Here is a 12,462-nt window from a genome sequence, read left to right on the forward strand (position 1 = left end):
TTCAAAAAAATAATAAACCCAGTGGGTTAAAAATTTGAAAAGAATAACTATTTTCGTTTTTATAAAGATTAATATATTTTTTATTAATTATTATGTTTATTTATTAAATAGTTTATACCATTAACCTACTACTTCACTTACAATGATTTTGTTCAAATTTATATGTATATATACAAATCAATATGTACACATTTTTGAATATTTAAACAGATTTAATAACAATTTTGTTTCAGTGTCAGTTTTTAAAAAAATATGGCTTTTGATGAAAAAATATATCAAGTTAGATGATTTTAAAATGTTAATTGTGATATGATTATGAAGGACAAATACAAACATGATTAACATACTTATTATTAATTTTTTTTTCTGTAGATTAAAATATTTTTGTATATTAAAAAAGAAAATTCAAATATAATGAATTTTAATATATCATTATTATTGAAATAAACATTCATATTAAATATTGTATAAATATTATTGATGGTGGAATATTTCCTACATTTATTACTTTAGGAATCATTAAGGGGCATAAATGTAAGTAAGGTAATTTTGGAGTTCACATTAAATCGAAAACTTAGTTAATTCAAAATTTGAAGCCTTATTTAATATGTCATGGGTCTGAAATATATAGAAAACACTATTTCTTTTAGTAAAAACTATGAAATGTTAATGTACTGGTACTGATAGTGGCGGTGGTTGAAGTGGTGCAATTAGTCCGGCAAGTGGGGCAAGTGGTCCACTGTGGTTAGCCAACTACTGAGGGGCTAACTAGTGGTTGCTATCTCATACTAATTAGAGCGGAAGTCTCAGGATTAATTTCTCGGGCCATAGGGAAATAAATATTAAATGCATCGGATGGAAATCGAACCCACAACATTCTAAAAAGGTTACTCTGGGACTCGTGCATGATAATGTATATAAAATTATGAAGTAGATGGTCAGGAGTGCAGTCAAAAGAAACAAAAATAGTTAACAACTATTTGTTTGCCAATCTTTCGCCCCACTTTGTAGAGCTTCATCAGAGCTAAAAAGATGCAAAAAACGACTAAAAATATTTTGACACAGAGGGATTGTAAGACACAAAAGATAAATTAAAGTAGGGTTAAAATTATGCAAAAATAAGTGAAAAAAAATTATATACAAATGAAAGAAAATAATAAATAAGATAGTATTAATATAAAATAGACAATGATAGGAATATGAAAAGCTATAAGGTTAAAAATGAACAGCATAAAGAAGAAAGGAAAAATGTACAAATAATAATAATTCACATATTATTATTATATATTACATATTATCATATTATTATTAATAATAATAATATTATAATTTATCTTTTTGCGTCTTAATATTATCCTCATAACATAATAATAATAGTATTCATCATAATAATAATATTGATCCTTTCTCAACCTTTATTTAATTTCAACTTACTTTTTTATTTTCCGTCTTTTAGTGTGTTAAATTTTGTTTTTCATATCTGCTTTTCTATTTACATGTTATTACGTTTACTGTTCATTTTTAACATAATAGTTAGCGAAAAAAAATCGTATATTCTTATCATTGCCTATTTTATATTAATACTATTTTATTTCTTCTTTTCTTTCATTAGTATATAATTTTCTTTTCACTTATTTTTACATACTTTTAACCCTGCCTTAATCTTTTTGTATCTTATTATCCAACTATGTCAAAATATTTTTAGTTGTTTTTTGCATCTTTTTAGCCCTGATGAAGCTCTACATAGTGGGGCAAAAGGTCAGCAAATAAATAGTTATTTACTTTTTTTTTTCTTTTGACTGCATCCCTAAACATATTCATAATTTGAAATAATATAGTCAATTATTTACATTTATGATAATGTATATAAATCACATAAATTATATATAAAAATATTTGTATCAATAGAAAAAAAAATTAATAATACTTAACCTAATAATATTTTACTATATTTGTCTTAATAATCATATTACAATTAAAATTTTTAAAAAATCATCTAACTTTTCTTATCACCAAGTCATATTTTCTAGAAACTGAGAATGAATCAAGATTTGAATTCTGTTTAAATACTTAAAAGTATACACGTATCTGAAGTTTAAAAAAAATTATAAATTATTATTTTAATGAATTAAAGGTAAAACATTGAAACAGACATAAAAAATATATAAAACATTTATAAAAATAAATCCTCTGGTTGAAAATAAGTAAATAGTCACTTATACTTTGACTATTAATGACTAATTTAAATATAATTACACCGAAATTTTATAAATATCATCCCCTAAAACTTAAATGTACCGCAATACTTAAATTTCCTGGTGAGGCACTATTTATCCCATTCGAGACCTATTGCACACCATGTGTGCAATGCATTTCTGAGCCAAAGAGACCGACTATACACCGTATGTGTGATGATCTTAAATTGCAATTATCAGTCAGCATGGAAGAAGCAGCTGTTAGAACAAGGCTGGTTTTAATAAAAATTATCTAAGAAGTGTGTAAAAATAAAATTTGATTTTGGTTTCGTGTTGAGTTATGTTTGGGCGATTGTTTCAAGAGGTATCACTCTATATAACAAAAGTAAGGGTCATCCTTTCAGAAAAATTCATTATCTTCTAATGCTTCTTAAAACTTTATGTTTATATTATTTTATCTATAATTATATTCTTTTCTTCATTACTGAACCTAAAATAAGAATTTAATGTTACCCGACTATTTTTGGAATAAATGCTCTTTAATTTAATAATTTATTTTTATTTTATTTATTTTACATTGCACACCTGGTGTGAAATAAAAATATTCAGAGGAGCTACCAGCACACACAGTGCGCAATCATCTTATTTGTACAAAGGCAGTTACAAAGTGACTGATTTCAATTGCAAAAATAAAATGTAAAGCAAAAAAGAATTTTTGGATTCTGGGGACGGTCTCCAAAAATATGTGCTGTTCCGTATGCATTGAGGAGACTTTGTACCATAAGAAAATTTTTCTTTTTGTGTATTTGAATTATGACTATTTGAAGAAAAAATAAACTTTATTCTTTTTAAATCAGACAATTATTCCAAGGTATAAAATTAAAAATATTAATTGCAGGGTTTTTTTTTTTTTGGTTTTTTTATATTTTTGGTGCAAGATTCTAAAATAATTCTGCTCCGGGCCTCAAATGTTCTAAGTAATAAACATCCATAATAAAACCATAAACTTCAATGAATTAGGAAATAATCTGCACAATTAAGTAATTACTTATATTTTTTTTTTTTTTCCCGGCCAAGACCCCCATTGGAGTCCTATACTGCTACTTATATCTTAACTGCTTCATAAAAAAAAACTAATTAATATTTACTTAAACAATAGTTGAGTGAATGAATAATGATAATGCCTGTCCTAAACATCTGTATCAAATTCAGAAGCTTTACAATTAACAGACTTATCCATTGTGTCACTGACAATAAACCTTCGTACACAATGACCTTTGTCTAACTAAAGATAAACAAGAGACTGAACTGTAGAAATTCCATGGCTCTGTCTAAATGCTACAAACAATACATCTATTATGAAATTTCTCTTAAATTATGATTTCTAGGATCAACTAGAAAAAGGAAAACTTCTATCTCTATTTCTAATAAAACTTCTATCTCTATTTCTAATAAAAAAAATGAATGTTTTTTGTTGTATGATTCAGTATTTATTATAAAATGTGGAAACAATTTTATAAGAAAATGATTAAATAGTTTTGTATCTTACTGGCATCATCATGTGGCCCTCGTGCATACCAGCACTTCCATCCTCCATCTGTCCATGAGTCATTGTATTCTCATCCATATGATGCATGTCATGTCCAGTATTTGGATTCATGTTGCTTATCACTGTCGAAGTCTCCATCACATGATGGCCTCCATGATGATCATGATTATGTTCCATTTTTTCTGCCTGAAAAAAAAATTTAAAATGTCTTTAAGAATTCATTACTATGTAAATATAAAATATAAAAATGAGTAAATAATATTTAACACTATAAATGAAGGGCATAATTGTAGAATACAGGCCAATCTTTGACAATCAAGCCCTCACAAAAGTAAAAAAAAAAAAAAAAAATACTAATGTTTAAATAAAACATTCACACACAGTATGATAAGCAAATGATAATAGAGTTAGGTTAATATGTAATCAAAAATTTTGAAATTTAATGGAAAAGGGATGAAATTGGGTGATTTTGACTAAAATTAATGACCTGGCCAGAGCAGCCTGCAAAAATCTTTTAAAATCGGATGTGAGGTGTAGATTTATATTTAAGATTGTCCTTGAGGATGACTGAATGGAAACATTGGACTTTTAGAGAAATAATAAAGAGTATTTAGAGACTTAACTTGGATATATATTATTTCATTTAAAAAATAATAACAGTCTCAAGACAGTGAAAAGATTATAAGTAAAATACTAATTTAAATAATAATAGATGGATGTATTTGTAACATTTCAAATGAGTTAAACAGATATTAGAGATTCCTTGGATATTTAAGAACATTAAAGTGATACATTTAAAATCATAAACTTTTTTTCACTTAAGCAACCATTAAAATATAGAAGCCATTTTTCAAGTTTTAAAATGTGTTTAAAACTTTTTATAAAATCTGAGAACTAAATAATCTTCCAAAATATGCTCCATATTGAAAAAGTACTATGCCATTATCATTTGTGATTCTTTATAAAACATTTTGTCAAGAATATCAGTCCAAAAGATGTTGAAATGTTAATACTCCACCCAAAAAAACTCATATTTATAATTTTATTCTATGGTTAATTTCTATTAGGCAAACATATTGAAAATTATTAAAAGAGAATCTATGAAGAGATACAGCAAAGCAGAAATTTTTTCAAGGAATATATCATTGAAATAACTGCTGAATCAAAAATATTTACACAATTTTTTAAACAGACCTGAAATAAAAGCAGCTGAAAACAATAATAATGTAACTAAAGACAATACAGAAATTCAATACAAATTTTTTTCTTTCCTCAGTAATATAGCCATAAAAAGAAACTAAAAAATAAAACAATAACATTGAAGACAATGCCATGGACTGACCAAGTGTAAACATTAAACAATTTAACTCAAAAGCTACAATTTATACATAATATTATCCCAATACATTCTTTTGTTTAATACAGAAACCACAAATTTTGTTTTAAAAAGTGTATCAAATTTAAGAAAACATACTGGCTTCTAAAAAATAACAGAAAAATTATGAATAACAACACACTTAGTTCAATCGAAACTGTGAAAAACATTTTTTTTATATTCCATTGAACATAAAAAAACTTTTTATAAATATTTATCGAACGCAAAGGTTCAATACCGATTCAGCTGGAGTGTACTCTTTCTTTGAAACTCAAATACTGGACTTGTGTAGAACAACATCATGCTTTAATAGATCAATTCAATGTTTCTTTAAATATACCAAAAAGCTAACTGACATAATGGTACAAGAGCCCAAGACAGAAAAAAGGCAGTTATTTTACCACAATTTTTGATTACTTTAATGAAAACTATGTATATTTACTAGTCGAAATTTATGAGTATACCATATACAGGTAGAGGGAATAAAAAATGGCGGCAGTTTCAAAACTTTAAAAAATAATAATTTTTCATCTGGAGCCCTATATCTTTTAAACTATCAATAACACTAGAAAACTTGAAAGAACATCATTTAAAGTAGAATAAATTTTCTAATATATGAGCCCTAATAGAGCTATTTACGTCCAATAGTTCCCGAGATATTGCTTTTTAAAAAGCAACATTTCATAAAAAATGCGCTGAAAAATTGTGAATTTATTTTAAGGAATCTATATCTCAAAAAGCCGTTTGACGTACAGATGTCTATTAGCATTCAAATGAAAGCTACTTTAATGTACTATAAAGTAGTTTATGACGTTTATTTTCCTAGAAGTAGTTTTTATGATATTTGCTCAAATAAATTAATTTCTAATAGTTCAGACAAAATTTATATTCATATGCGAATATCATAAAAACTACAACGCCTACGTACGTATTAAGATACACGTTATAAACAATTTTATAGTAAGTTAAATTACCTTTATTTTCAGTGCTCGTAGAAATATGTACGCCTCAAGTTCCTGAAATATAGTTTTTCAAAAATCAAAAATTTTATCCGAACAACTAGACATTAACATTTTGTGAATTTATTTTGTCAAATATCATACAAACTACTACTCCTACGAAGATATACGTTATAAACTTACTTTATAGTACATTTACCTAGCTTTAATTTGAGTGCCAATAGACGTCTTATAGTTTCTCAGATATAGATTTATCAAAATAAATATTCTAACTACTGATTTTTCAGTACATTTTTTATGAAATGTTGCTTTTTAAAAAGTTATATCTCGGGAACTATTTAACATAAATAGCTCCATTAGGGCTCATATTTTAGAAAATTTACTCTACTTTAAATTACGTTCTCTTATATTTTCTAGTGTTGTTGGTAGTTTTAATGATATAGAGCTCCGAATGAAAAAGTAATATTTTTTCTTAACGTTTTGAAACAGCCGGCATTTTGTATTCTTCCAACCTATTCTTGGCAGACTCATTAAATTAGACTAGTAATTATACATAGTTTTCATTAAAATAATCAGAAAGTTGGGTAAAATAACTGCCTTTTTTTCTCACCGGTCCTTGTACATTATGTCAAAGTTCAACTTTGAGAGGAAAATAAACAATCCATTATCAGAGTTTACCAGGAGTGAGTACTTATTTGTTTTCTGAATACCTCAACTTAATGAGAATTCTTATAACTCTAGTGCTGGAGGTAAATTTTATGATACAGAAGTTTACCTCACTACTCAAGTTTACTTCATTTGACTTGCATGAGGAACTTTTTATATATGCTAGAATAGAATACTGAACAATACTAAAACTTGTTTAATATTTATTATTTTTATACTAAAGTTCAACATAAGAGTATTCTAATACAAATACTTAACTAAAAAAGCCTTAATTTGAAAACTATATAGAATAAAATTATATACACACAATTAGACTTCAAGATTCAGGGTGACAAACTAAGACTGATTTTGATTATTATAAATAATTTTTTTATCAATAAAACTGAAGTAGAAGAACATGTTATGTAATGTTTTAGGAAAAAAGGGGATTTTTAAAGGGAGGAATATTTTAAATACTCTTTTCTATAGTACACAACACTTTGTTTACATTTTCTTAAATCCTGGTAGTTTTTAGTAGTAAAAAATTGGGTTGTCGAAATTAAAATAGGAAGAAAAAATTACTAATAATTTTAACAATACAATTGAAGACCTAATTCGAATAACATGTTATGTGCTATTAAAAGAAAAATGGGGATTTTTATTTGGAGCAATATTTCAAATATTTATTTCTATCACACCATCTTATTATTATTAAGTTTTCTTTAATTATATCAGAAGTTAAAAATTGGGTTGTCGAGTTTAAAATATGAATAAAAAAATAACTAAATTTAATTTTTCTCAGATTTTGTAAAATAATATATCCTAACGCTTAGCTCTTCAATTATCAGTGTGAATATAATTTTTTAATAATATAAATAATAATAACTAAAAACAAAATTAAATAAAAAAGTAATTTATCTAGGTTTTTTTATCCTTGGCTTATTGTTTTCCAATATAGATGTATTTGATTTTTATATAATAATAATATAAAAAATTCTTCTACAAAGTTTTAGTATCATATTTATTTTCTTAAAATTTTAGAGAAGTTATTGAATATTAATATATTCGTCCAAGTACAACTAGTCAAATTAAAAACATTATAACATACAAATAATTATTCTTTATTATCAAAAAAAATAACTTTTTTTCATCGCTGACATCTTAGCACACCATTTTTACAATAATTGCTTTAAGATAGAACATATCAGGATATTAAAAATTGAAGGGCTCGGAACAATAATATGATAATGTATCATATCACCATGATAATTTTAAGAAAATTCTAAAGTTGTTATTGAATGCTTCATATATTTTACATTTTATATCATAAGTAAACATGTAGGGATTATGGAGTTAGAGAAAATGACACAATAAATAGCTCTATAGAGAAAGAAAGGAGTTTTTTTACACGAAACTCTAAAATTGCTTCCAAATTTGTTGCTGGGCACATTTTTGCTTCAAGTTATTCAATTCTACTCTTTATATTATGTTAAAACGTTCAAAATTAAAATTTAATTAAATATAAAAAAAAAAATCGATAAAAAACATTTAAGTACACATGTGAGTAGAGCTTCCTCATTATTACAATTTTTTTTCCATACTTTTTTATTTTCTGAAAATTGAATTTCCAGTAAATTATTCATTTTTCTGGAAACTTCCATTGGATACATAATAACCTATATTTCAAGCTTAATGAATGAGAACAAAATCCACGGAACGAACCGTTTTTAAAATATGGGTGAATCAGGAAATTATTTTTTCGCATGTTTAAGCGAAAGTGGAAAATGGAATTCGATAAAATTTGCACTGGACCATGTTTAGACAAATTCTTAGTTTTTCTGACTTTGAATCAAATCTGACGAACTATTTTCAAAATGGATAGGTGTGTCATAAAGAAAATAGATTTGCACACGAGTAAACGAAAGTAGTGGGTATACATGTTAGCCATTTACCGCAAATGCAAGACTTTTACAAACGATTCCTTAACAAAAGAAGTAACAAACATCGATATCCACACACTTGGTTCGTTGATATGATTTTAACAGGCTATTACTGTTATTTCCATTATGAAAATGAACAAAATAAAAATAGGTGAACTGAAAGGAAACAAAAATATCAGCAAATTAATTAGTAATAAATAGTGATGATAAAAATTCATCGACAGTTTACTACATAACTTATAAATCCAACTTCACTCTTTAATTTAATTACCCAAACACATAATGTCTTTATAAACTAACATTTATGCTGTGTTAAAAGAAAAAATAAACTGTTAAAATTAATTGACAAGATTTAAAACTAAGTATTAAAACCGAATCGATAGAATTTTAAAACATACAATCGTAAAATAGAGTAAATTATTGAATCTGAAGGTTGTGGGAATTATTCCATTAATTAAAACACACAGAGTACACATATTTATCTGTTAGCAGTTCCAAAACAAGGCTAACTGAACACAAACGTGTGGAATATTTATCTGTTAGCAGTTCTAAAACAAGGCTAACTGAACACAAACGTGTGGAATATTTATCTGTTAGCAGTTCTAAAACAAGGCTAACTGAACACAAACGTGTGGAATATTTATCTGTTAGCAGTTCTAAAACAAGGCTAACTGAACACAAGCGTGTGGAATATTTATCTGTTAGCAGTTCTAAAACAAGGCTAACTGAACACAAACGTGTGGAATATTTATCTGAATATTAGTCTGCCAGTTATAGGTAGAGGAATAAAAAATGCTGGCTGTTTCAATACGTTAATAAAAAAATTAATTTTTCATTTGGAGCTCTATATTTGAAACTACAAACAAGACAAGAAGCCCAATAGAGCTATTTAAGTTCAATATTTTCCGAGATATAGCTTTTTGAAAAAGCAACGTTTCATTAAAAATCAGAGGATTGTGAATTTAATTTAAGGAATCTATATCTCAAAAACCATTCTACGTAAAGATGTCTATAAACACTCAAATTAAAGCTAGTTTAATGATACTATGAAGTAGTTTATGACGTTTATTTTCCTAGAAGTAGTTTTTATGCTCAAATAAATTATTTTATAGTAGTTCAGACAAAATTTATATTCATATGTGAATATCATAAAAACTACTACGCCTACGTACGTATTAATATACACGTTATAAACAACTTTATAGTAAGTTTATATCTCAAAAACCATTCTACGTAAAGATGTCTATAAACACTCAAATTAAAGCTAGTTTAATGATACTATGAATTAGTTTATGACGTTTATCTTTGCAGGAGTAGTAGTTTTCATTCAACAGAATAAATTACCAATGTTGATTATTAGTTGTAGGGATATAATTTTTGATATATCTTAAAAACCATAATAGGTGCATTATGTCAGCCAGCACTTAAAATAAAGGCAATTTAACTTACGATAAAGGAGTTTATGACACGTATCTTCGTAGGGGTAGTAGTTTTTATGATATTCGCATATGAATATAACGTTTGCACATGAAATTTTGTCTAAACAACTATAAATTAATTTATTTTAGCAAATATCATACAAAATACTACTCTTACGAAGATAAATGTCGGAAACTACTTTATAGTATATACATTAAAATAGCTTTAATTTGAAAGTAAATAGACATCTGTAGGTCAAGTATTTTTTGAGATATAGATTTCTCAAAATAGATTCACTAACTTCTGATTTTTCAGTGTATTTTTTATAAATTATTGCTTTTTAAAAAGCTATATCACGGAAACTATTGAACGTAAATAGCTCTATTAGGGCTCATATTTTAGAAAATTTATTCTACTTTAAATGATATTCTCTTAGGTTTCCTAGTGTTGTTGGTAGTTAAATATATATATAGAGCCCCGAATGAAAAATTAATTTTTTTTAAAAGTTTGAAGCAGCCGTTATTTTTTGTTCCCTTTACCTACACTTGTCAGACTCATCAATTTCGACTAGTAAATTATGCATAGTTTTCATAAAAGAAATAAGAAATTGGGGTGAAATAACCCTTTTATTCTCTTGAGCTCTTGAGCTATACCTAACTATCCTCCAAAGTAATTTAAAATAAGAATTTTATATATATATATATACGTATTATGACTAACAATCTCAATTAAAACCCAGCGTACAGCTATGCTTTTATAGTGTATTACTTCCTCACAATAGAACTGGACGAAATACAAGGACAATTACTCTCTAATTACTATAATTTGAAACTGGGAAACGGAATTACAATTCTGATTAATAAGTTCAACAACTTGATGAACCACTGTTTTGTAATAATGGTTCGAAATTACAATTACTAATAATAATGACATTGAATAAGTTTATACTCAGAATTTTTCACCAGCTTTAAGCTAAAATTAACCGGCCATTTTCTAAATACAGGTGTACCAAGGAAAAAACATTTAGCGCATGCCTAATATTTGAAAAGATGCCATCTAGATACCATTTCGTACAATCCTTAAACATTTTATCAAAGTTGAATTAATGGTTCGATCGATTATGTCCGAACACAAATTTTAAAGCAGACACGAACCAGATCTCTTCTTTGATATTTACAAAGTAAAATGCAAGCGGTTTTTTTTTTCTATTTTGAGAAAATATTTTTTTTTTTTACATTTCCTTTCTTACCTTCGGTAGTGCGGAAGGAAAAATGTCAAAATTATTTCTTAATTACCATTTACATGTAATATTTGAGCGTAATTGAATTATGATAAAATGCTTGTAGAACCCTCGGATTCAATGCCGATGCCTTCATATCACAGACCACCATGGGCGTAGATTGGCATCTCTGGTTAGCTAGACCTATGTCCTCCAGCGACCTCTGCAAGTAATTTTGCTGCTCTGAAATACCAAGCATTCTTCCCTAACCTTAAATTTATTTTCTCTTAACTTGTGTTTCTTTTAGTTAATGTAGGATCCATACACATTTAAACATACTCCTTATATCTTTTTATCCACATTCATTTCAAGACCTAATTCTATACCATCTTTCCTCAACGTTGCAGCATATCCGCAAAAAGGGTATTTCATCACCTACAGTAAAACCTTTTTCGGTACAAATTAACTTAATCAATGATATAATTTCGTACTAAATTTAATTAAGAAAGAGAATTACTTTGCACTAGACCTGAACGAACCCCAAACTTAAAGGAATTATAATTACATTATTAAATGTTCCGGACATGCACTTTCTTTCTAGATTATACAACTTTTCTATTCCATGTTTAATTAGAACATTATATGCTAATTAAAAGGAAAACTATTTTTAAATATAAAAAATTAAACATACTACTAATGAATCTGTAACATATAACTTAAATTAAAAAGATCCATCTTATTAAAACGAATAAATTAATTAACAACTCTGCATTTCATTCGGATATCTTAAAGATGACCGTACTGCATATATAGCAATAAATAAAAAATATATTTTATATTAATATAATGATATTAATTATTAATATTATATAAAAATACATACTAAGGAAGCTAATACTCTTGAGCAACTAGACACAGGTTGAGTTGGGCAGAGACTGAGGAAAAGGTTGCACACCGCCGTTCCCCACCACCGTCACCTTGAATCCTTTTCATTCACCTCCCCTTGTTAACATTAATTGCCATTGTTTTATCAAAACAATTACTGCGTAAACAAATTATTTTTTATTTATTTAAAATAATAGCTAATCCTCTAAGCAATACAATAGCGGTGAAAAGTTACAAAACAATATGTGCTATTATTTATTAAATAGGTGAGAATAA

At 26.7% G+C, this 12,462-nt stretch overlaps 1 protein-coding gene across 6 annotated transcripts in view; it reads right to left on the reverse strand.

Annotated features, from left to right (window-relative positions):
• Ctr1A (Copper transporter 1A) overlaps window positions 1-12,462 on the reverse strand; it is a 157,112-nt gene that overhangs the window by 16,989 nt on the left and 127,661 nt on the right. For 5 of the 6 annotated variants that reach the window (XM_014417169.3, XM_014417168.3, XM_014417164.3 and 2 more), the window contains one exon: window positions 3,745-3,930. In XM_014417169.3, the coding sequence (XP_014272655.1) occupies window positions 3,745-3,921 (177 nt within the window). In that variant the 5' untranslated portion in view covers window positions 3,922-3,930. Of the gene's footprint in view, window positions 1-3,744; window positions 3,931-12,184; window positions 12,295-12,462 lie in introns of those variants that run through there. The other variant, XM_014417170.3, reaches the window with a different exon arrangement.

This window comes from Halyomorpha halys, unplaced genomic scaffold (genome assembly GCF_000696795.3).
Source record: "Halyomorpha halys isolate HHAL.00 unplaced genomic scaffold, Hhal_1.1 Scaffold147.1, whole genome shotgun sequence".
NCBI classification, from domain to species: domain Eukaryota; kingdom Metazoa; phylum Arthropoda; class Insecta; order Hemiptera; family Pentatomidae; genus Halyomorpha; species Halyomorpha halys.